General features: G+C 38.7%; 1 protein-coding gene across 3 annotated transcripts; it reads left to right on the forward strand.

Moving 5' to 3' along the window:
• On the forward strand, positions 1–26,048 carry LOC147005970 (uncharacterized). 3 transcript variants are annotated; one of them, XM_085835186.1, is made up of 7 exons: positions 1–58; positions 866–1,068; positions 3,571–3,798; positions 8,175–8,403; positions 9,417–9,644; positions 11,384–12,383; positions 25,819–26,048. In XM_085835186.1, the coding sequence occupies exons 1-4, from the start codon at positions 23–25 to the stop codon at positions 8,392–8,394; spliced, it is 687 nt and encodes a 228-aa protein (XP_085691312.1). In that variant the 5' UTR covers positions 1–22; the 3' UTR covers positions 8,395–8,403; positions 9,417–9,644; positions 11,384–12,383; positions 25,819–26,048. The 3 variants fall into 3 exon arrangements, with proteins under 3 accessions (XP_085691312.1, XP_085691311.1, XP_085691310.1); XM_085835185.1 differs by lacking the exon at positions 8,175–8,403; XM_085835184.1 differs by lacking the exons at positions 8,175–8,403; positions 11,384–12,383; positions 25,819–26,048 and having other exon boundaries at positions 9,417–9,761.

Consider the following 26,048-nt stretch of genomic DNA (forward strand, 5'->3'; position numbering starts at 1 on the left):
AAGGCAACACAGGTGTCAAGTAATGGAAGAAATAAACACAGTGAATCGATTATTACAGGTGAATACAGTCATCTGTCATGTGCTGTAATTAACTCCACCTCAAGTTTCATTTTCAATGTATTGTGTTTATGATTGTATGTGTTTCTTCTGTGTTTCATGGCAACTTCTGTTGTAGATTTTTGGAAAAAGAAAAGATCCACTTTTATTGATAATCATCTTAGATTTGTCTATTTGTGCAAAAAGAATTCATCTTTCAGAATTCCCGTTTTCAATAGGGAATCATGTGATCTTTGAGATTACTTGAAAATTTGTGAGAAAGAAAATAATTGTGATGTGGATATGATAATGAACTTCAGTTGTTTATATGTTCCATGCTTTACTATAAAATTGTACTATATTATTAATTTTGGAATTATTATATGGATACTTCAGGGATGAGGATGTAGTGCTATGGTTGGATAGCTCTCTGTCATCCACAAGTCCCTGGGTTCAGTCTACAGCACCACAGGAAGAATTCTTTAAAAAATTCTGCTTAAATGCACTTGATGTGGTTGAATAGTATTTGAACTCCTACCCCTTTCTCTTTCATTTAAAATATTCTTTGCCTTGTAGATTGAAATGTAAAGAAAATTACACAATAATTTGTTGGATAGTTATGTTTCAAATAAGTGTTTCCTTTATTTAGAATAAATACAGTGATATTTATAATTTAAACAGAATTTCTTTTATTTGAAGTCATTTGGTTTGATCTTGGTAATTTCAAATATGCATACTGGTATTTTGATCAAACCAACCACTCTTCCTAAACCCTTTGAACTCTCCTTGGATGTCCTATTTTAAAATGTGTCTTTATAATGTTCTTTAGAAAGAGGCTGACTATGACCAACAGAAAGAGTATGAAAGACAAGAGTATATCATGTCAATGGAGCGCAGAAATAATGATATTAAAGCTGAGATGGTGGACATACAATCTAATACAATTTCTTTGAAAAAAGAACTGAAAGTACAGAAAAAACTCTGTACAGCTGAACTGAAAAATGAAGAATTGTTAAAATATGAACTTGAAAAGTAAGTCAGAGCAGTAAGTCTAGAAGCCTAGAAAGCCAGTGGATTGAAATTAAACTGTATTCTGTAGTGAAATGACTCACGTGCTTATTAGGATCTGAAAGAATATTACATTCCAGAAATAATATCCTTAATGTACTTCCCATTAAAACACTTGTGTAGGACAGGCAGCATTCCCCAACTGCCGGGCTAAGTTCAATGAAACTTTCTTTCCCTTTAATAATAGTATAAGCTTGGGATAGCATTGGAATTTTAATTAAATAAACACCCAATAAAAAATTAATAGTATAAGCTAACTTGAGGTGTGGACATTCAACTAAGTACATATGCACATTGCTAATTTCCAGTTCCTAATTCATATAGCTGTAATTTTGGGATTCTTCTCATCAATGTTTACTAAAGTAGAAGTGTTTAAAGGAAGGTTATCATAGAAACACAAAGGATGTAGCACACACCACAAAGTCTATTATTCTGGCTCTTGGGATGTTATCTCTCTGTAATAGGCAATTTGTGTGTTACATGGAGGAAATCTGGAATTTTCGCTAAGTTTCTTTAATGAATGTGGATGCTCTTGCATTTGGAGCATAGATGTTCAGAATTGAGAGTTCATCATGGAAGATTTTTAACTTTGATGGGTAACAAGTACCCCTCCTTATCTTTTTTGAGAATTTTAGGTTTAAAGTCGATTTTATTTGATATTAGAATGGCTACTCCAGCTTGTTTCTTTAGATCATTTGCTTGGAAAATTGTTTTCCAGCCTTTTACTTTAAGATAGTGTCTATCTTTGTCCCTGAGGTGGGTTTCCTGTATGCAGCAAAAAGTTGGGTCCTGTTTACATAACCAGTCTGTTAATCTATGTCTTTTTATTGGGGATTTGAGTCTTTCACAGGGCAGTCATGATAGATCCCTTTTTATGAGTATTCTATAGCCTCAGTAAAAGGGTCAGGCCTTGGGACCGCTGTTTGAGCTGAATCACACTTTGGGCCTGTTGCTGGAACTTCTTTTGCTCAGGCTCCTCTCCATTTCCATCCCTGCTACTCTTTCAGACAGAGACCTTTAGGGGTCAGAGGTGTGAATATGGGATGGGATTTATTTCTTCTATTATATTTTCTATGTCTGAGATTTTTTCTTCCATTACCTGTATTCTGTTGGTTCTGTTTTAAATCTGTTGTTCCTCTTCTCTTCCTTGGTTTTCTAACTCCAGGATTCCAACAGTTTGTGTTTTCCTTATATCTCCACTTTCACGTCTTGTAGAGTTTTATTTATTTCTTTCACCTGTCTAGTAGTATTTCCCTGTATATTTTTAGAGGATTTTGTTGTTGTTGTTTCGTCTTTAAAGACCTCCACCTGTTGCGTTGGATTTTCATATATTTCTTTATGGTATTTATTCATTTCTTATATAAAGGCCTCTACCATTTCTATAAGATTGAATCAAAGGTAATTTTCTTGTCTTTCAGTAGTGGTAAGCTATCCAGGACTTGCTGTAGAAGGGTATCTGTGCTCTCAAGTTGTCAAATTAGCCTGGCTTTTGTTAATTATGTTCTTTTGATGGCTGCTATCCATTAGTATGACTTTGTTCCCTTGATGTATCTTTTATAGTAGGTATTGGGGGGCTTAAACTCAGTAGTCCTGGTATGGTAGGCCTCTGATTGATATTCTTGAATTGTATGGTTCCAGATCTGCAGGTCTGTGTGGTTAAGTAGCTGCAGATCTATTGAAGGTGTACAGAGAGAATGGGGGAGTAATGGAGGTTCCACTGGGATAACAGGCTGCTCAAAGCAGCTGAGCTTGCTCCAGCAGATTCAGAAAGCAGGGGAGATGAATGGGAGAAAGGAATTTTACCTGTATGCTTGAGGCTCAGCAGATACAAAGGAGGTGGGCAGACAGGTGGCAGGAGAATGGAGGTCCAGCTGGGATATGAGTCTACTCAGGCAGTTTAGACATACTCTTTGTCCTATTGATTTTTGCTTGTATGTGTGGTTTCTGACTTTGTGAATGTGTGTGTGTATGCTTTTTGGTCTGCTTTGTTGCTTGCCTTTCACAAAGAAATATAAGGAAAAGGCATGGAGTTGGGTCTGTAGGGAGGGGATAAGACCTTGGAAAATTTGAGGGTGGTTAAAATTAGGACCAGTTTTTAGTGCTTTTTATTAAAAATAAAAATGTGTATCATATATCATTGTTAGACACTGAAATGATAAATAGTATAAACATGTTAAGTTTTCTAAAACTTTCTGTACATCTGTGATAACTAAAATGGTTTATTCAATGTGATACCAATATAATAAAAAGTATATGACTGATGGGAAAAACAAATCACCTTTGAATTGTTTGAACTAATTACACAAATTTAAACTTGAATTAGTTATGGTGGGTATTCTCTGAAATATTTTTACTGATAAAAGATTGTTTAACGGGAAATTCCTCTTCTTCTTAAAACAATTGTTAAAATATAATTTGGGGAGCCATTTAGGAAACGTATGAGACATGGCATATTTTCCTCTGCAGTGTTTCCAGCATTCAGCTGAAGACACAGCCCACCAAGTCCTGGGCTGTCACTGAGAAAAGGACGACCAGACCTTCACGAGTCCACACTGACAACACATTTGCCTCAGTGAGAACTTGTGACAGGAGTCTTCAAAGTGATCTTGGATTCAACAGAGTAGGAACACATGTTGAGGACAACAATTTAAGTCCATTTTCGAGGAGGAAAGCTTGGTGGGATATCTTAACAAGGTTAGTTCTGGTTTGCCTCTCTACAGTGTTTCAGGTTTTTGATAGTATTCTATTTTAATTTTGATGAACAACTGAATTGGATAGGTGACTCAAAAATTCTCATTTTGTAGACATGCCCCTTTGTTAACCTGAGTCAGTAAATAGAACAAAATTAGTATATATTACATTTCTTTCCAAGTGGCATCTGAATTAGATTTTAGAGTTTGTTGAGAAGACAGAGTGGGGAGAGGTTCTTGCCAGCATTTAACAATAATTGTAGCTCCATGGTCCCCGTGTCATGTGAGGAGTGAATCTCTTCAGTGTTGTCCTCTGGATATGACAGGGGAGGTGTGACATGCAACTTTAGATAAATCAAAGTATATTTTAATCACATGCAGTTTTAGCTTTAGGTGACACTATTTTGTCTATACCCTAAGGTTTTAGTGGTTTTATGAACAATTTCTTGGGTTAATATCTATCATTTTCAGTTAATTATTAAAATTAAACTTTCTTTTTTTTATTATAGAGTGGGTTCTTATTTTTTATTAGCTATTTTGTTCATTTACATTTCAAATGCTATCCCAAAACTCCCCTATACACTCGCCCTGTCCTGCTCCCCAACCCACTCACTCCGACTTCTTGGCTGTGGCATTCCTTTCTACTGGGGCATATAAAGTTTGCTAGACCATGGGGCCTCTCTTCCTAATGATGGCTGAATAGGCCATCTTCTGCTACATATGCAGCAAGAGATATGAGCTCCAGGGGTCCTGATTAGACCATATCATTGTTCCACCTATAGGATTGTAGACCCCTTTAGCTCCTTTGGTGCGTCCTCTTGCTCCTCCATTGGGGGTTCTGTATTCCATCCTATAGATGAAAGTTAAACTGGTAACCACATGTGCATAGTTGAATTTAAGATTTGTATGAACACATGAATTAGAATAACTTAAAAATATAAAACTGTGTTTAAAGAACAAATTTGACATATTCTTAAATGAAAGGAATCCCTTGAATTTCACTTTCCTTATATCACTTTATTTCATTTTGTTGATTTTACTGTTTATGGAACCAAGGATAATTCTGATCTATGTATGTAACTGGAAGAATAGCTGAGTAATTTCTAGAGATACTTTATATGAAAAATAGTACATTTCTTCTTCTTTTTAATTAAAAAATAAATTTATCATGCAGTATATATATTTTTTCTTTTCTTTCTTTATTATATATTTTCTTTATTTACATTTCAAATGTTATCCCCTTTTTTAATTTCTCCTCTAAAAATCTCCTATCACTTCCCCCCTCACCCTCCTTCCCAGCTCACCAACTCCTATTACTGGCCCTGGCATTCCTCTATTCTGGGGCCTAGAGCCTTCATAGGACCAAGGGCCACTCCTCCCATTGATGACCGACTAGGCTATCCTCTGCTACATATATAGCTAGAGCCACAAGTTCCACCATGTGTTTTCTTTGACTGATGGTATAGTTGCAAGGAGGTCTGGAGGTACTGGTTAGTTCATATTGAATTTCCTACTTTGGGGCTTCAGTCCCCTTCAGCTCCCTGTGTATTTCTCTGGGTCCTTCATTGGAGACCTTGTGCTCCATCCAATGGATGACTGTGAACATTCACTTCTGTATTTGCCAAACACTGGCAGAGTCTCACAGAAGACGGGTATATCAGACTCCTGTCAGTAGGATCGAATTGGCATCTGCCTAGTGACTGGGTTTCGTGGTTGTTTATGGGGTGGATTCCAAAGTTGGGCTGTCTCTGGATGGTCTTTCCTAGCCAGAGCAATTCGAGAACAAAAGGAGATCAAGGGGATAAAATAGGAAAAGAAGAAGTCAAAATATCACTTTTTGCAGATGATATGATAGTATATATAAGAGACCCTAAAAAATCCACCAGAGAACTCCTAAACCTGATAAACAGCTTTGGGGAAGGAGCTGGATATAAAAGTAACTCAAACAAGTCAATGGCCTTTCTCTACACAAAAAATAATCAGGCTGAGAAAGAAATTAGGGAAACAAAACCCTTCTCAATAGTCACAAATATTATGAAATACCTTGACGTGACTCTAACTAGGAAGCGAAAGATCTGTATGATAAGAACTTCAAGTCTCTGAAGACAGAAATTAAGAAGATCTCAGAAGATGGAAAGATCTCCCATGCTCATGGATTGGCAGGATCAACATTGTAAAAATGGCTATCTTGCCAAAAGCAATCTACAGATTCAATGCAATCCCCATCAAAATTCCAACTCAATTCTTCAAGGAATTAGAAAGAGCAATCTCCATATTCATCTGGAATAACAAAAAACCTAGGATATCAAAAACTCTTCTCAAGGATAAAAGTACCTCTGGTGGAATCACCATGCCTGACCTAAAGCTTTACTACAGAGCAATTGTGATAAAAACTGCATGGTACTGGTATAACGACTGAAAAGTAGACCAATGGAATAGAATTGAAGTCCCAGAAAGGAACCCACACACCTATGGTCACTTGATCTTCCACAAGGGAGCTAAAACCATCCAGTGGATAACAGACAGCTTTCTCAACAAATGGTGCTCTGCACAACTGGTGGTTATCATGTAGAAGAATTCGAATTGATCTATTCCTATCTCCTTGTACTAAGGTCAAATCTAAGTGGATAAAGGAACTCCACATAAAACCAAAGACACTGAAACTTATAGAGGAGGTAGTGGGGAAAAACCTCGAAGATATTGGCACATGGGAAAAATTCCTGAATAGTACAGCAATGGCTTGTGCTGTAAGATCTAGAATCAAAAAATGGGACCTCATGAAACTGCAAAGCTTCTGTAAGGCAAAATACAACGTTAATAAGACAAAAAGGCCATCAACAGATTGGGAAAGGTTCTTTTATTATCCTAAATCAGATAGAGGACTAATATCCAATATATATAAAGAACTCAAGAAGGTGGACTCCAGAAAATCAAATAACCCCAATAAAAATGGGGCTCAGAGCTGAACAAAGAATTGTCAACTGAGGGATACCGAATGGCTGAGAAACACCTGAAAAAATGTTCAGCATCCTTAATCGTCAGAGAAATGCAAATCAAAACAACCCTGAGATTCCATCTCACACCAGTCAGAAAGGCTAAGATCAAAAGTTCAGATGACACCAGATCCTGGCGAGGATGTGGAGAAAGAGGAACACTCCTCCATTCTTGGTGGGATTGCAAGCTTGTACAAACACTCTGGAAATCAGTCTGGCGGTTTCTCAGAAAATTGGTCATGGTATTACTGGAAGATCCTGTAATACCTGTCCTGGGCATATATCCAGAAGATGTTCCAACTAGTAAGAAAGAAACATGCTCCACTATGTTCACAGCAGCCTTAATTATAATAGCCAGAAGCTGGAAAGAATCCAGTTGCCCCACAGTAGAGGAATGGATACAAAAAATGGGGTACATTGACACAATGGTGTACTACTCAGCTATTAAAATGAATTAATTTATAAAATTCCTAGGTAAATGGTTGGACCTGGAGGGCATCATCCTGAGTGAGGTAACCCAATCACAAAAGAACTCAAATGATATGTACTCAATGATAAATGGATATTAGCCCAGAAATTTAAATTACCCAAGATATAAGTTACAATTTGCAAAATACATGAAACTCAAGAGGAATGAAGACCAAAGTGTGTGGATACTTTGCCCCTTCTTAGAATTGGGAAAAAAACACCCATGGAAGGAATTACAGAGACAATGTTTGGAGCTGAGACAAAAGGATGGACCATCTAGAGACTGCCATATCCAGGGATCCATCCCATAAGCAGCCTCCAAACCCTGACACCATTGCATACACTAGCAAGATTGTGCTGATAGGACCCTGATACAGCTGTCTCTAGTGAGACTACGCCAGGGCCTACAAAACACATAAGTGGATGCTCACAGTCAGCTTTTGGATGGATCACTGGGCCCGCAATAGAGGGGCTAGAGAAAATACCCAAGGAGCTAAAGGGATCTGCAACCCTATAGGTGGAACAACAGTATGAATTAACAAGTACCCCGGAGCTCTTGACTCTAGCTGCATATATATCAAAAGATGGCCTAGTTGGCCATCAGTGAGTGGAAAGAGAGGCACATTGGAATTGCAAACTTTATATACCCCAGTACAGTGGAATGCCAGTGCCAAAAAGTGGGAGTGTGTTGGTAGGGGGGTAGGGGGGAGGATATAGGGGACTTTGGGGATAGCATTTCAAATGTAAATGAGGAAAATACTTAATAAAAAAGAAATTGTTATGGTGGGTATTCTCTGAAATATTTTTACTAGTAAGATTGTTTATAGGGAAATCCTACTTCTTCTTAAAGCAATTGTTAAAATATAATTTTGGGAACCATTTAGGAAACATATGAGACATGGTATATTTTCCTCTGCAGTGTTTCCCGCACTCATCTGAAGACACAACCCACCAAGTCCTGGTCTGTCACTGAGAAAAGGATGACCAGACCTTCACACATCCACACTGACCACACATCTGCCTCAGTGAGAACTTGTGACAGGAGTCTTCAAAGTGATCTTGGATTTGACAGATTAGGAACACATGATGAGGATGACAATTTAAGTCCATTTTCGAAGGAGGAAAGCTTGGTGGGATAGCTTAACAAGGTTAGTTCTGGTTTTGCCTCTCTACAGTGTTTCAGGTTTCTGATAGCATTCTATTTTAAGTTTGATGAACCACTGAATTTGATAGGTGACTCAAAAATTCTCATTTTGCCTACATGCTCCTTTGTTAACCTGTGTCATTAAATAGAACAAAATTGGAATATTTTACATTTCTTTACAACTGGCATCTGAATTAGATTTTTAGAGTTTGTTGAGAAGACATATAAGTCACAATTTGCAAAACACATGAAACTCAAGAAGAACGAAGACCAAAGTGTGTGGACACTTTGCCCCTTCTTAGAATTGGGAACAAAACACCCATGGAAGGAGTTACAGAGACAAGGTTTGGAGCTGAGAGAAAAGGATGGACCATCTAGAGACTGCCATATCCAGGGATCCATCCCATAAGCAGCCTCCAAACCCTGACACCATTGCATACACTAGCAAGATTGTGCTGATAGGACCCTGATATAGCTGTCTCTAGTGAGACTTTGCCGGGGCCTAGCAAACACTGAAGTGGATGCTCACAGTCAGCTTTTGGATGGATCACTGGGCCCCCAATAGAGGGGCTAGAGAAAATACCCAAGGAGCTAAAGGGATCTGCAACCCTATAGGTGGAACAACAGTATGAAGTAACCAGTACCCCAGAGCTCTTGACTCTAGTTGCATATATATCAAAAGATGGCCTAGTTGGCCATCAGTAAGTAGAAAGAGAGGCACATTGGAATTGCAAACTTTATATACCCCAGTACAGTGGAATGCCAGTGCCAAAAAGTGGGAGTGTGTTGGTAGGGGGGTAGGGGGGAGGATATAGGGGACTTTGGGGATAGCATTTCAAATGTAAATGAGGAAAATACTTAATAAAAAAGAAATTGTTATGGTGGGTATTCTCTGAAATATTTTTACTAGTAAGATTGTTTATAGGGAAATCCTACTTCTTCTTAAAGCAATTGTTAAAATATAATTTTGGGAACCATTTAGGAAACATATGAGACATGGTATATTTTCCTCTGCAGTGTTTCCCGCACTCATCTGAATACACAAGCCACCAAGTCCTGGTCTGTCACTGAGAAAAGGATGACCAGACCTTCACACATCCACACTGACCACACATCTGCCTCAGTGAGAACTTGTGAGAGGAGTCTTCAAAGTGATCTTGGATTCGACAGATTAGGAACACATGTTGAGGATGACAATTTAAGTCCATTTTCGAGGAGGAAAGCTTGGTGGGATAGCTTAACAAGGTTAGTTCTGGTTTTGCCTCTCTACAGTGTTTCAGGTTTCTGATAGCATTCTATTTTAAGTTTGATGAACCACTGAATTGGATAGGTGACTCAAAAATTCTCATTTTGCATACATGCTCCTTTGTTAACCTGTGTCATTAAATAGAACAAAATTGGAATATTTTACATTTCTTTACAACTGGCATCTGAATTAGATTTTTAGAGTTTGTTGAGAAGACACAGTGGGGAGAGCATCTTGCTACCATTTAACAACAATGATCGCTTCATGGACCCCATGTCATGTGATGAGTGAATCCCTTCAGTGTTGCCCTGTGTATACAACAGAGGAGGTGTGACATGCACCTTTAGATAAATCAAAGTATATTTTAATCACATTCATTTTTAGCTTTAGGTGACACTATTTTGTCTGAGGTTCTAGTGGTTTTATAAACAATCTCTTGTTTTAATGTTTGTCATTTTCAGTTAATTAATGAAAATTAAACTCTTAACCACATGTACATAGTTGAATTTAAGATCTGTATGAACACATGAATTATAAAAGTTTAAATATATAAATATGTGTTTAATGAACAAATTTGACATATTCTTATATAAATGTAAGCCTTAAAATTTCATTTTTCTCATGCCTCTTTATTGCATTTTGCTGATTTTCCTGTCTATGGAACCAAGGATAATTCTGAGCTATGTATGTTTGAAAGAATAGCCGAGTATTTTAGAGACACTTTAAAAGTAAAAAAGTACATTTCTTCTTGTTTTTAATTGAAAAATAAATTGTTCATGCAGTATATTTTTATCATGGTTTTATCTTCCCTATCTCCTTCCCAATCCTACTCTCCTCTAACCTAGGCAAATCCTCATTTTCTCTCTTTAGAAAACAAATGGTCCACCAAATAAACAAACATACCAAGATTAAAGAAAGCAAACTGATAAAGTAAAAATACATCACCCCAGGACCCTAACATCCATGAAATATTTACTAGAAACACAGACACCCATGCACACATCTGCATTCGTGCATGTATCCAAAAGCACACAAAACTCATTCATGTTTTTAAGGGTTTACATAACTGTAGATGTTACAAAGCAAAGCGTTCATCTCATGCAATTATCTCTCAGTTCAGGGTTCTAAAGTGTAACCCAGACAATATTTCAAGTGGAGACATCCTTCTGGACAGCAGAAGAAACTTTTGATATTATCCACTAATAATGTTAATTTCTCTCCATCCCATTTTGTTTGAAAACTTTCTTAGTCTAGAATTTGCCTAAGACATCACTGCATTTAGCAGCACACAGGAAGTATGCTCTGCCACAGTTTTATTGCAAAGGCACAGTTAATGGGGATTCTAATCATGCTTATAATATAATTGCTGAGATGGTACAATTAGGCAAAGAAAAAAGTGCAATTACATGGATTGTAAATCTGTTGAAGTTTTATTTTTATTGTGTGGCTCTACTACTAAAAGTACTGGTTCACTTCAACCAGTGCTCTTGCCATAGAGTCCTTTCACGGATTCCTTATACACACAGCAGCAGGTCATATTTTTGTAGAGAGGCCCTTTGCTTCATATTTTTTTCTTGGCTTTATGTATAAAATGTAAACCACACAGTGGAAAACCTAAAGGTGTCTAGGACAGCATTGCACTGAAATGACATCTTTAAAGGTTTTAACTACATTGTTGTATACTTTAAAAAAGTGAGCTAACGGAGTTTTCATTGTAACTTTTTCATTTTTTTTGAAGGCAGGGTAATGGTCTAAGCTTTTCAATGGCATAACACTGCTCCACTTCAAACAGACCTTGAATGAACATGCAATTGTTAAATGTTGTAATATAGGCAATTCTCATCAGTCATTACTGCATAATTCAGGTAATGTATCCCTTTACAGGGGCATGATGAATTCTGGTATAAACAAAGATTGGATCCAAAATATTTTGAAGGAATATTTCTCTTAATATTTTCAAGGAAAGAGATCTGTGGCACTTGCAGTTTTCTTGGATTAGTTATACTATGCTGGACGTCATAAGGAAGGTTGAACATGTCCTTCTGTCCATGTGTAAGGTGCAGCTTCATAATGCAATCTCTTCTGTATGCCCTGCATAAGATAGTGTGCTGTTTTTCATCAAAATCTTATAGTAATGTGCAGCAGCTAGCTGTCTAAGTTGATAGTAAATGATGTGACGCTCAGAGTAGACATGATATACCAGGAACCTGGGCTTGCTAGGGCCCTTAGTGTGCCTCTTTGAATCTCTTCATTGTTAAGTTCTCTCCTATTGGATTTTGTCTAAATCTAAAGAGAAATTATTATAAAAGTTTACAGCTCTGCCTCGTGATATTCTCTTCACCTTCATCAAGCCTCACTGCTTTTGTTAGTATCATAGATGATGGATCCTTGACTCTTAATTTTTGTGCTGTGATCATTGGCTATGACACTCAAGTTCACTTGCAAATTTCAAATTTTGCTTTACACAGTTCTATGTAGCTAAGCTAATTCCTTAGTTGTTATTTTTTAAGTTTTAAGATCCATAATAAAATTCTCCTTAGCATATTTGTGAATTTTATAGCTAATATTGTGAGTTATATTTATATTTATCATGTAGAGTTGTTTTTAATAACTGGAGTTATTTTTTCCTTTGGTTCTGGAATATGTGGATTCCTACAAAATATATCCAAGCTTCTCTGCTGAGTTGCTCTTCCTTCTCTGATATCAAGGCTTAAAAATATTCTACAGCTTCATCTAAGGTAAAATTAGCTCACTTCATATTTTGATCAAATAGTACTTCAAACTGGTATATCTTAAATTGTCATGACAATCAATGAGTCCCAGTTTGTGCTTGATGGTATAACCAGACTCAGGGCCTCATGGGTCCCCCACAACTGCAGTGATTCACATCCTTGCAAAACATTCATGTACACATTGATACTTTTGTTTGCTTTTGACCAAGGACCTTGTTCAGTGTATTCACAAACCCACTCACTGTCTTTCAGTATCAGCCTCCTAATCGTGCTTTGGGATTTGGGATGTTTTTACACAACAAATAATTTTTAAATGAAAATAATTTATTTAATTCTGTGCTTTTTAATATCCATTCAGTTTCTCAAATATTATTCTAAATATTTCATTCAAAACTGCCAAGACCCCAATATCCACAAAATTATAAGTTATTTCATAAGGCAATATTGTCTTTGAACAAAATACTGATTTAAATTCCTTATGAATTAACAGCTGGCCGGGAGCATTGTCAATGGAGCACCTGTCAATTCTGAATTTTCAGTCTAATTACTATTCTAGTTCTTGGCCCTAAGGACACATTTGCATGGGACTGACTCTTACCTTAGGTCAATGTTTCATACTCTCTTGCTATTGCTTTATTTCATCTAATCTATAAACCACATAGTTATTTTATCCTGTAGCATATGTAGATAAGCTCTTGGTGGCACAATCCTGTCCCCAGCCATATAAGGCTGAGGCTAAGAGTTGAGCACTTCAAGCTAGATGCCATGCTGACCAGAGAGACCATACACCTCAAAATGAAAAATATGAGATAAAACGTTATGAATTTGTTGGACATATTTTAATTAATTTTCTTATGTCTCTCACAAAGTTTTTCGTATGTGTTTTCTCATCTGGAACTAATACTTGAGTGTCTCAGTCATCACATTACCTCAATTTTAATTGGAAAAAAAAGAGGATAATTTTTATTCTGATTGGACACTTGGGATTTCTCTTTTTGAGTTAGTATAGTAAGAGTGGGTCTAAAACCTTAAAACTTCATGGTTTTGTTGTGTCCACAGAAAATTCAAGGTGAATGCTTCACCACTAAGCCCAGTTTCTCTTGCTCATTTGTACACAGATTTTAGGCAGACCTCCTTGGGATTTATACATTGTGTTGTGAGTCATCTTTTCTCTCAATAATGATGTATACACAGGATCCAAAGCCGTGCTTGCGTTGTCATTTTAGATAGGGATCTTGTCATACTGTGTGGGGTGGTCATGAAAACCACCAGGAGACCTGGTCTTCTGTAATTCCCATTGCTACTCCGTGAGTTCTATCAGCTTTGTCAGCTTACATTCATTTGTCTTCATTTTAAGGAAGGAACTTTGCTGACTAATTGAGAATGTTGGTTGAAGGTGAGAAGATGTTGTCTCTAGGAATACTACCTAGAGCTTATCTCATGCAATTCAGCACACATGCAGGAGACAAGGAAATTGGGAAGACAAATAGGTTCACTAGGGCAGCGACTCCCTATCCCTATCTCACAACAGAGAGAACTTGAGAGGGGAGGAAAAGGAAGACCTCCTGTTCCCTAACAGAGGGATAGATCCTTCAGAATAGATCCTTAAAGAGAAGTCTGAGACAAAGTGAAGTAATCTGGGCTAGGTTAGTATTTTGTATTTGTAGACCAGAAGGGCCCAAAGTTCTTCTGCCCCACCCCATATCTTCATTTGCTCTATCACAAGTACCTTTTGTTACTGGTGTTCTTAGACACTTGTTTGTCTCCTGTGTACTCTGTTATAGCTTTAAGTTTGATTTCTAGGAACAAATCACCAAAAAAACCAGAAGTTTGAAAATAAATAAGAGACTGGGTTTATCACAGCTGCAGAAATATGGTCAATTGTATTTCCCTGACAATTGCCCCTTTCATGATGGCGCATCTTGCCCAACCAAATGAACACTATGCTGCTGTGATTGTGGATGGTTATACATGAATTTACCAAAAAGAAAGGAAAAAGGCATACGTCAAGACACTAAGAAGATGTACTGGGCAAATTCTGCAAGATCCTACAACTCTATGAAAGGGGAAATCTTTATTTTTACTAAGTATTTTAGGTTATTACAAAATAGTATTTTCATATATGTCTACCATACTTTGTTCTTATACATCCCCCAACACCCACTGACTTTCCCCAGACACACAGAAGTAGTGCCCTGAACTAAGCAAAGCCTGCACCTCCTGAGACTAACAAAATGACAGCATTAGTTCATCACTATCACCATCACCATCACTGTCATTAAGTACTTATTAACTTACAATCCCTTGGCACTACCCTCTATTTGAATAAAACAACTTGTGGGAAAATAGAAACTTACAATCTGATAGTGAAGGCATTCAAGGAAACTCATAATGACATTACTAGAGAGGTTGCTATTTATTTAGTTTAAATACTTTTAATTATTTACATTCCAGTAATTTCCCCCACTCACTCTCTCCTCCTACACGTCCTCATTCCATTCCTCCTCCCTCATGCCTCTGAGAGGGTACTTTGCCCCTACCAGACCTCCCCTTTTCCTGGAGCCTCAAGTCCTTCAAGGGTTCAGCATATCCTTTCCCACTGAGGTTAGACCAACTACATATGTGCCAAGGGTCTTGGACCACTTTTCTGTGCTCCTGGTTGGTGGCTCAGGCTCTGGTATCTTCTGGGGGTCTGGATTAGTTGAGAATGCTGATCTTCATATGTGGCAGCTCTCCCTTCCAGCTTCTTCAATCCTTCCCTAATTAAAACTTAGGGATTCCCAACTTTAGTCCAGTTGTTGGGTATAAGTATCTGTTTCTGTGTCAGTCAGCTGCTAGTAGGGCCTCTCAGAAGACAGCCATGCCTGGCTCTTGTCTGTAAGCACATCATAGCATAGTAGTGTCAGGCTGTTCTGGCCTCCCATTAGATGGATCCCAAGTTGAGTTTGTCATTCGATTGCCTTTCCTTCAGTCTTTTCTCCTTTTTTGTCCCTGAAGTTCTTTTAGACAGCAAAATTTCTGGGTCAGAAATTTGAATGTGTGTTAGTAACACTTTCCCTCTACTTGAGTCTCTAACTCCTAGAGATAGCTCTTCAAGTTCTCTTTCCCCCAAAGCTAAGGTGACCCCCAATAAATCCTGAGAGTGTATAACCTCCCCGATCTCTGGAACTTTCTACAGGGTCCACATATTTCCCATTCCCCAAGGCTGTTTGTTTCCATTCATTCCCTTGGACATCTGGGCTTCTCTCCTTTTCTTCCCCCATATCTGATCCTATTTATTCCCCACCTAGATCCCTCCTTCCCTCCCTCTGCATGCTGTGGTTATTTCCTTCTCTCTTCCAAGTGGGATTGAAGCCTCCTTATTTGGGCATTTTTGCTTGTTACAATCTAAGGTCTGTAGGTTGTATCCTAGGTCTTCTGTACTTTTTGGTTAATATCCACTTCTCATTGAGTACATACCATACATGTCCTTTAGGGTCTGAGTTACCTCATCCAGGATGACATTTTCTAGTTACATCCATTTGCCTACAAAATTCGTGATGTCCTCATTGTTAATAACTGAATAGTATTCCAATGTGTAAGTGAACCACATTTTCTGAATCCATTCTTTCGTTAAGGGACATTTGTGTTGTCTCCAGCCTCTGGCTGTTATAAATAAGGCTACTATGAACATGATAGAATATGTGTCCTTGTGGTATGTTGGGGAGTCCTTTGGGTATATGCCCAAGAGTGGTATAGCTGGGTCATCAGGTAGAACTATTTCCAATTTTCTGAGGAACAGCCAGATTGATTTCCAGAGTGGTTGTACCAGTTTGCCATCCCAGCAGCAATGGAGGAGTGCTCCTCTTTCTCCACATCCTTGCCCACAGTGCTGTCACTTGAGTTGTTGATCTTAGTCACTCTGATTGGAATGATGAAGAATCTCAGGGTCATTTTGATTTAAACTTTACTAAGTACAATAGTGATAGTAACTGCATGGTATTGGTATAGAAACAGACAAGTCAATCAATTGAATCAAATTGAAGACCCAGAAGTAAATCCATAGACTTATGATAATGAAACAAGAAAAATATACAGTGGAAAAAAGAAAGCATCTACAATAAATGGTGCTGGTCTAACTGGTAGTCTGTATGTAGGAGAACAAAAATAGATCTATATTTATTACCTTGCACAAAGCTCAAGTACAAGTGGATTAAGTACCCCAACATAAGACCAGATACACTGAGTCTAATAGAAGAGAACGTGGGGAAGAGCCTGAAACTCATTGACACAGGTGTCCAAACAGAACACCAATGGCTCAGGATCTAAGATCAACAATTGATAAATGGGACCTCATGAAACTGAAAAGCTTCTGTAAGGCAAAGACTGCATCAGTAGGACAAATTGGCTTCCTACAGACTGGGAAAAGATCTTCACTAACTCTATATCCTATAGGAGGATAATATTTAAAATATGTAAAGAACTCAACAAGTTATTTTTCTTTTTTTTAATTTTTAATATTTTTTATTACATATTTTCCTCAATTACATTTCCAATGCTATCCCAAAAGTCCCCCATAGCGCCCCTCACTTCCCGACCCACCCATTCCCATTCTTTTGGCCCTGGCATTCCCCTATATTGGGGCATATAAAGTTTGCAAGTCCAATGGGCCTCTCTTTACATTGATGGCCGACTAGGCCATCTTTCGATACATATGCAGCTAGAGACAAGAGCTCCGGGGTACTGGTTAGTTGATCATGTTTTTCCAACTATAGGGTTGCAGATCCCTTTAGCTCCTTGGGTACTTTCTCTAGCTTCTCCATTGGGAACCCTGTGATACATCCAATAGCTGAATGTGAGCATCCACTCCTGTGTTTGCTAGGCCCCTGCATAGTCTCACAAGAGACAGCTATATTTGGGTCCTTTCAGCAAAATCTTGCTAGTGTATGCAATGGTGTCCACATTTAGAAGCTGATTAAGGGATGGATCCCTAGATACAGCAGTCTCTAGATGGTCAATCCTTTCATCACAGCTCCAAACTTTGTCTCTGTAACTCCTTCCATGGGTGTTTTGTTCCCAATTCTAAGAAGGGGCACAGTGCCCACATTTTGGTCTTCATTCTTCTTGAGTTTCATGCGTTTAGCAAATTGTATCTTATATCTTGGGTATCCTAAGTTTTGGGCTAATATCCACTTATCAGTGAATACATATTGTGTGAGTTCCTTTGTGATTGTGTTACCTCACTCAAGATGATGCCCTCCAGGTCCATCGATTTGGCTAGGAATTTCAAAAATTTATTCTTTTTAATAGCTGAGTAGTACTCCATTGTGTAAATGTACCATAATTTCTGTATCCATTCCTCTGTTGAGGGACATCTGGGTTCTTTCCAGCTTCTGGCTATTATAAATAGGGCTGCTATGAACATAGTGGAGCATGTGTCCTTCTTACCGGTTGGGACATCTTCTGGATATATGCCCAGGAGAGGTATTGCTGGATCCTCCGGTAGTACTATGTCCAATTTTCTGAGGAACCGCCAGACTGATTTCCAGAGTGGTTGTACAAGTTTGCAATCCCACCAACAATGGAGGAGTTTTCCTCTTTCTCCACATCCTCCCCAGCATCTGCTGTCACCTGAATTTTTGATCTTAGCCATTCTGACTGCTGTGAGGTGGAATCTCAGGGTTGTTTTGATTTGCATTTCCCTGATGATTAAGGATGTTGAACATTTTTTCAGGTGCTTCTCTGCCATTCGGTATTCTTCAGGAGAGAATTCTTTGTTCAGTTCTGAGCTCCATTTTTTAATGAGGTTATTTGACTTTCTGGAGTGCACCTTCTTGAGTTCTTTATATATATTGGATATTAGTCCCTTATCTGATTTAGGATAGGTAAAGATCCTTTCCCAATCTGTTGGTGTTTTTTTTGTCTTATTGATGGTGTCTTTTGCCTTACAGAAGCTTTGCAGTTTCATGAGGTCCCACTTGTTAATTCTCGATCTTACAGCACAAGCCATTACTGTTCTATTCAAGAATTTTTCCCCTGTGCCCATATCTTCAAGGCTTTTCCCCACTTTCTCCTCTATAAGTTTCAGTGTCTCTGGTTTTATGTGAAGTTCCTTGATCCACTTAGACTTGACCTTAGTACAAGGAGATAGGTATGGATTGATTCGCATTTTTCTACATGTTAACAACCAGTTGTGCCAGCACCATTTGTTGAAAATGCTGTCTTTCTTCCACTGGATGTTTTTAGCTCCCTTTTGGAAGATCAAGTGACCTTAGGTGTGTGGGTTCATTTCTGGGTCTTCAATTCTATTCCATTGGTCTATTTGTCTGTCACTATACCAGTACCATGCAGTTTTTATCACAATTGCTCTGTAGTAGAGCTTTACGTCCGGCATGGTGATTCCACCAGAGGTTCTTTTATCCTTGAGAAGAGTTTTTGCTATCCTAGGTTTTTTGTTATTCCAGATGAATTTGCAGATTGCACTTTCTAATTCGTTGAAGAAATGATTTGGAATTTTGATGGGGATTGCATTGAATCTGTAGATTGCTTTTGGCAAGATAGCCATTTTTATAATGTTGATCCTGCCAATCCATGAGCATGGGAGATCTTTCCATCTTCTGAGATCTTCTATAATTTCTTTCTTCAGGGACTTGAAGTTTTTATTATACAGATCTTTCACTTCCTTAGTTAGAGTCACGCCAAGACATTTTATATTATTTGTGACTATTGAGAAGGGTGTTGTTTCCCTAATTTCTTTCTCAGCCTGTTTATTCTTTGTGTAGAGAAAGGCCATTGATTTGTTTGAGTTAATTTTATATCCAGCTACTTCACCGAAGCTGTTTATCAGGCTTAGGAGTTCTCTGGTGGAATTTTTAGGGTCACTTATATATACTATCATATCATCTGCAAAAAGTGATATTTTGACTTCATCTTTTCCAATTTGTATCCCTTTGATCTCCTTTTGTTGTCGAATTGCTCTGGCTAGGACTTCAAGTACAATGTTGAATAGGTATGGAGAAAGTGGACAGCCTTGTCTAGTCCCTGATTTTAGAGGGATTGCTTCAAGCTTCTCACCATTTACTTTGATGTTGGCTACTGGTTTGCTGTAGATTGCTTTTATCATGTTTAGGTATGGGCCTTGAATTCCTGATCTTTCCAAGACTTTTATCATGAATGGGTGTTGGATCTTGTCAAATGCTTTTTCCGCATCTAACGAGATGACCATGTGGTTTTTCTCTTTGAGTTTGTTTATATACTGGATTACGTTGATGGATTTCCGTATATTGAACCATCCCTGCATCCCTGGGATGAAACCTACTTGGTCAGGATGGATGATTGTTTTGATGTGTTCTTGGATTCGGTTAGCAAGAACTTTATTGAGGATTTTTGCATCAATATTCATAAGGGATATTGGTCTGAAGTTTTCTATCTTTGTTGGGTCTTTTTGTGGTTTAGGTATCAGAGTAATTGTGGCTTCATAGAATGAGTTGGGTAGAGTACCTTCTGTTTCTATTTTGTGGAATAGTTTGTGAAGAACTGGGATTAGATCTTCTTTGAAGGTCTGATAGAACTCTGCACTAAACCCATCTGGTCCTGGGCTTTTTTTAGTTGGGAGACTATTAATGACTGCTTCTATTTCTTTGGGGGATATAGGGCTGTTTAGATCATTAACCTGATCTTGATTCAACTTTGGTACCTGGTATCTGTCTAGGAACTTCTCCATTTCATCCAGGTTCTCCAGTTTTGTTGAGTATAGCCTTTGGTAGAAGGATCTGATGGTGTTTTGGATGTCTTCAGGATCTGTTGTTATGTCTCCTTTTTCATTTCTGATTTTGTTAATTAGGATGCTTTCTCTGTGCCCTCTAGTGAGTCTGGCTAAGGGTTTATCTATCTTGTTGATTTTCTCAAAGAACCAGCTCCTTGATTGGTTGATTATTTGAATAGTTCTTCTTGTTTCCACTTGGTTGATTTCGCCCCTGAGTTTGATTATTTCCTGCTGTCTACTCCTCTTGGGTGAATTTGCTTCCTTTTGTTCTAGTGCTTTTAGATATGTTGTCAAGCTGCTAATGTGTGCTCTCTCTAGTTTCCTTTTGGAGGCATTCAGAGCTATGAGTTTTCCTCTTAGAAATGCTTTCATTGCGTCCCATAAGTTTGGGTATGTTGTGGCTTCATTTTCATTGAACTCTAAAAAGTCCTTAATTTCTTTCTTTATTCCTTCCTTGACCAAGGTATCATTGAGAAGAGTGTTGTTCAGTTTCCACGTGAAGGTTGGCTTTCTATTATTTATTTTGTTATTGAAGATCAGCCTTATTCCATGGTGATCTGATAGGATGCATGGGACAATTTCAATATTTTTGTATCTGTTGAGGCCTGTTTTGTGACCAATTATGTGGTCAATTTTGGAGAAGGTACCATGAGGTGCTGAGAAGAAGGTATATCCTTTTGTTTTAGGATAGAGTGTTCTGTAGATATCTGCCAGATCCATTCGATTCATAATTTCTCTTAGTTTCTCTGTGTCCCTGTTTAGTTTCTGTTTCCATGATCTGTCCATTGGTGAAAGTGGTGTGTTGAAGTCTCCCACTATTATTGTATGAGGTGCAATGTGTGCTTTGAGATTTACTAAAGTTTCTTTAATGAATGTGGCTGCCTTTGTATTTCAGCATAGATATTCAGGATTGATAGTTCCTCTTGGAGGATTTTACCTTTGATGAGTATGAAGTGTCCCTCCCTGTCTTTTTTAATGACTTTGGGTTGGAAGTCAATCTTATCAGATATTAGAATAGCTACTCCAGCTTGTTTCTTCATACCATTTGCTTGGAAAATTGTTTTCCAGCCTTTCATTCTGAGGTAGTGTCTATCTTTTTCTCTGAGATGAGTTTCCTGTAAGCAGCAAAATGTTGGGTCTTGTTTGTGTAGCCAGTTTGTTAGTCTATGTCTTTTTATCGGGGAGTTGAGTCCATTGATATTAAGAGATATTAAGGAAAAGTAATTGTTGTTTCCTGTTATTTTTGTTGTTAAAGTTGGCATTCTGTTCTTGTGGCTGTCTACTTTTAGGTTTGTTGAGGGATTACCTTCTTGTTGTTTCTAGGGCGTGGTTCCTGTCCTTGTATTGGTTTTTTTCTGTTATTATCCTTTGAAGGGCTGGATTCGTGGAAAGATAATGTGTGAATTTGGTTTTGTCGTGGAATACTTTGGTTTCTCCATCTATGTTAATTGAGAGTTTGGCTGGGTATAGTAGCCTGTGCTGGAATTTGTGTTCTTTTAGTGTCTGTATAACATTCGTCCAGGATCTTCTGGCTTTCATAGTCTCTGGTGAAAAATCTGGTGTAATTCTGATAGGCTTGCCTTTATATGTTACTTGGCCTTTTTCTCTTACTGCTTTTAGTATTCTATCTTTATTTAGTGCATTTGTTGTTCTGATTATTATGTGTCGGGAGGTATTTCTTTTCTGTTCCAGTCTATTTGGAGTTCTGTAGGCTTCTTGTATTTCATGGGCATCTCTTTCTTTAGATTTGGGAAGTGTTCTTCTATAATTTTGTTGAAGATGTTTGCTGGTCCTTTGAGTTGAAAATCTTCATTCTCATCCACTCCTATTATCCGTAGGTTTGGTCTTCTCATTGTGTCCTGTATTTCTTGGATGTTTTGAGTTAGGAACTTTTTGCGTTTTACATTTTCCTTGATTGTTGTGCCGATGTTCTCTATGGAATCTTCTGCACCTGAGATTCTCTCTTCCATCTCTTGTATTCTGTTGCTGATGCTGGTATCTATGTTTCCAGATTTCTTTCCTAGGTTTTCTATCTCCAGTGTTGCCTCATTTTGGGTTTTCTTTATTGTGTCTACTTCCCTTTTTAGGTCTAGTATGGTTTTGTTCATTTCCATCATCTGCTTGGATGTGTTTTCCTGTTTTTCATTAAGGACTTCTACCTGTTTGATTATGTTATCCTGTTTTTCTTTAAGGATTTGTAACTCTTTAGCAGTGTTCTCCTGCAATTCTTTAAGGGATTTTTGTGCTTCCTCTTTACTGTCTTCTACCTGTTTACCAGCGTTCCTTTGTATTTCTTTAAGTGTGTTATTAAAGTCCTTCTTGAAGTCCTCTACCATCATCAGGAGATATGCTTTTAGATCCGTGTCTAGCTTTTCCAGTTTGTTGGGGTGCCCTGGACTGGGCGAAGTGGGAGTGCTGGGTTCTGATGATGGTGAGTGGTCTTGGTTTCTGTTAGTAAGATTATTACATTTACCTTTCGCCATCTGGTAATCTCTGGGGTTAGTTGTTGTCGTTGTCACTGTTTAAAGATTGGAGCAGAAGCTGTGTTCCACTCACCAGCAGTCTCAAAATCCTGTGGCGGGGGTCGTGGGTAGCTGGCGGTACCCCGGTGCTGGTCCAACCGGAAGAGGCCTGTGGTCCTACTCAGGCCGGTTTTCTGCTTCCCTAACTAATGCAGTCTGAGGTCCCGCGCGCAATTGGATTGGAGCAGAAGCTGTGTTCCACTCACCAGAAGTCTTAAGATCCTGTGGCGGGTGTTGTGGGTAGCTGGCGAGTGTCAGCCGACCCTGCGCCCTAGCTACCCAGGTGCTTTTCTGACCGGAAGAGGCTTGTGGCCCTACTCAGGCCGGATTTCTGCCTCCCCAACCAAAGCAGTCTCAGGTCCCGCGTGATTGGACTGGAGCAGAAGCTGTGTTCCACTCACCAGCAGTCTCAAAATCCTGTGGCGGGGGTCATGGGTAGCTGGCGGGTGTCAGCCAACCCTGCGCTCTAGCTACCCCGGTGCTGGTCCGGCCGGATGAGGCCTGTGGCCCTACTCAGGCCGGTTTCTGCTTCCCTAACTAATGCAGTCTCAGGTCCCGTGCTCAATTGGATTGGAGCAGAAGCTGTGTTCCACTCACCAGAAGTCTTAAGATCCTGTGGCGGGTGTTGTGGGTAGCTGGCGAGTGTCAGCCGACCCTGCGCCCTAGCTACCCAGGCGCTTTTCTGACCGGAAGAGGCTTGTGGCTCTACTCAGGCCGGATTTCTGCCTCCCCAACCAAAGCAGTCTCAGGTCCCGCGTCTACAAACATCTTGATATGATTCCATTTTGTTATTTGTTAAAGGAAGGTATATCAATCATCAAAGATATGAAATATTTCCAAAGAAATATACAAAGTTAATACATGTAGTAGGCTTACAGTGTTTCCTGGAGATTGCAGTAGTTATGGCTAAAGGGAGGCCAGAAAGTTCATAGAAAAATTAAGTTTTCAATACCGATCAGCAACTGGCGATATTCAAAACCCCCAACTAGGAAGTGAATATACACATCAACATTATCAGCCATATAGACAACTTCTTTGGAGTACATTGGTTTCTTATAGACAAATATAATACTCTTGGATGAATGTTGGAATAGACTGTGTTCCTGCAGTATGAAAAGTAATCTCTTGAGACCATCCTTGCAAAAAACACACAAAAAGAAATACCACATATTCTGGTGACTCTGTGCTTCTGTGAAGACTCACTATTTCTGTTCAAGTCGCCACATTTCAAATAGCTCAGCAGTTTGAGAAGCATTTGATTGATGGCTCCAGTGTACTTGGTTTCAGCAATGAGAAAAGAAGGCAAGGTTCTGTGATGAAAGTGTTTGTTGTTCTGAAAACTGAAACCAGAGACGTCTAGTGTGGTTTATTCAAGTGGAATACTTAAGAACTAAGCAGTTTCCAGGAGTCCTTATTTAATAATTATCTGTATTCTGTGAGGCATTTTGTCACCTCCTTTTATGTCTGAAAGACTTGAAACTATGAATATATAGGTAGAAGGCAATCAGGCAACACACAGCCGGCACACTTGTACATCCATATTATATACTGTACTAGTTGTTAGAGTTATGAATGAGGGCCAGCAGAGATGTCCTTCTACACATGGGAGAATGAAGAAAGTCTGATAAAATTTATGGCAGAAGTTTTTTTTAATTGTAAAAGAAAAAGAAATCATCACATCTGTAGGAAAATAGACAGAGCTGGATTATTTTTTTCAATTTTTTTCCTTTTTCTTTTTGGATATTTTATTTATGTACATTTCAAATGTTATCCCCTTTCCCGGTTTCCACTCTGGAAACCCCCTATCCCATCCCTCCCCCTGCTTTTATAAGGATGCTCACCCACCCTCCCACCCACTCCTGCCTCCCCACACTGACAATCTCCTACACGTGGGCATGGAGCCTTCCCAGGACCAAGGGCCTCTCCTCCCATTTATGCTCAACACTGATCCAAACCAGGGGGGTCCCAGACACAGAGACAGAACAGGGGTGGGAGGGGAGGACACATCCAATCTCTGCAGCTGAAATTACAGGGCCAGCTCATGGCTACTCTTTAATTCTGCACCATCTCTCCTGTCTCATCTATTATTTTATTCATCTTATCTATTCTAACCTAAGATAAAATCTTAAATTAGGGGAGTTGCAGTTTGCACTTCCCTAATCGCTAAAAATTTTAAACACTACTACTCCGTGACTGTCTACTCTATAGATTGTGTCCTTCCCTGTAAAACATGTTTTAGTTTCACAAGGTCTCACTTGTCAGTTGTTGGCCGTAATAACTGGGCAAGTAGAAACCCATTAAAAAAGCATCTCCATGAAGAGATGATTTATTTTAGCTTAGAGTTGTGTTGTAACTGATCACCAAGGGAAGTCAAGACAGGATCCCAAAGCAGGGAACAGGAGGCAGGAACTGAAGCAGAGGCTATGGAGAAATGCTGCTTACAGGCTTTCTGTCTCTGGCTTGCTCAACCTGGTATCATTATACCATCCAGGACCACCTGCCCAGGGGTGGCACCACTCAATAGTAGGCTGTGCCTATCCACATCAATCACTAATCAAGAAAACAAACACCCCTACACACTTGCCCATGAACCCCAGTAGAAGCAATTCCTTGGTAGGAGCTCTCTCTAGAGGACCCTAGCCTGCTTCAAGATGATGAAAATACTAAGCAGAACACAGAGTCTCTTCCCATTGTTGTTATTCTGTGTAGAGTTTATTGTTAATAAAGTTGTTACAATGTATCTGCACAGATTCTTCTTATATTCTTAATATACAGGCTACTAGTTTTTATGTTTCAAACTCTCTATGTACATTTTAAACAATTGTAAAGATGCAGTCTTTTCTAGACATCTGAAATTCAACTTCTTTCCCATAGTGTTTATGTATAAATTAGTAACTCTATAAGGATTCACCTCCCATGTCTTTAGACTGTGGATAGCTCTTCTTCTTTAAGTAGACCTCAGCTATTGAGTCCCTGTTTCCTCTGTTATCGTGCTGAGGTTAGCAGTCTGAAAATATTAACAAAAAGGAATAGCAGGGATCTCAGCCAGTGTAACTCCACTGTAGTTCAGTCAAGGCAAAAGTGGCTGTGAGCCTAGGGATGCCCAGGAAATGAGAGCAGTGTCAAGATTTGGTAATTCTGCTAAAACCATACATATTTCTTTTGTGACTAACAGAGCCCAGGACAACAAAGTGCACAGACAGACACTGTTACTGCAAATTGAAGCCCAGAGTTACCATGAGTTACCGAGAGCATGAAGTTGGCTGCCATGAACACCTGGAAGACTAGAGACATAAATATGTGATTAGAACATATCTACTTTATCCAGGCCTCAAAGAACATTGTCACAGTGTTAGGGATGATCTGTGATGAAGGAAATATTTTACGGAACCCTTTCAATGTTGG

The sequence above is a fragment of the Mus caroli genome, unplaced genomic scaffold (assembly GCF_978045245.1).
Source record: "Mus caroli unplaced genomic scaffold, Mus_caroli_1 scaffold_2, whole genome shotgun sequence".
In the NCBI taxonomy this organism is placed as follows: domain Eukaryota; kingdom Metazoa; phylum Chordata; class Mammalia; order Rodentia; family Muridae; genus Mus; species Mus caroli.

Excerpts from the sequence above, each read along its gene's own strand:
- LOC147005970 (XM_085835184.1), top strand. The coding sequence starts at position 23 with ATGGAAGAAATAAACACAGTGAATCGATTATTACAG. Across the intron at positions 59-865 it reads CAGTGAATCGATTATTACAG|AAAGAGGCTGACTATGACCA; the intron begins GTGAATACAGTC and ends AATGTTCTTTAG. Across the intron at positions 1,069-3,570 it reads TTAAAATATGAACTTGAAAA|TGTTTCCAGCATTCAGCTGA; the intron begins GTAAGTCAGAGC and ends TTTCCTCTGCAG.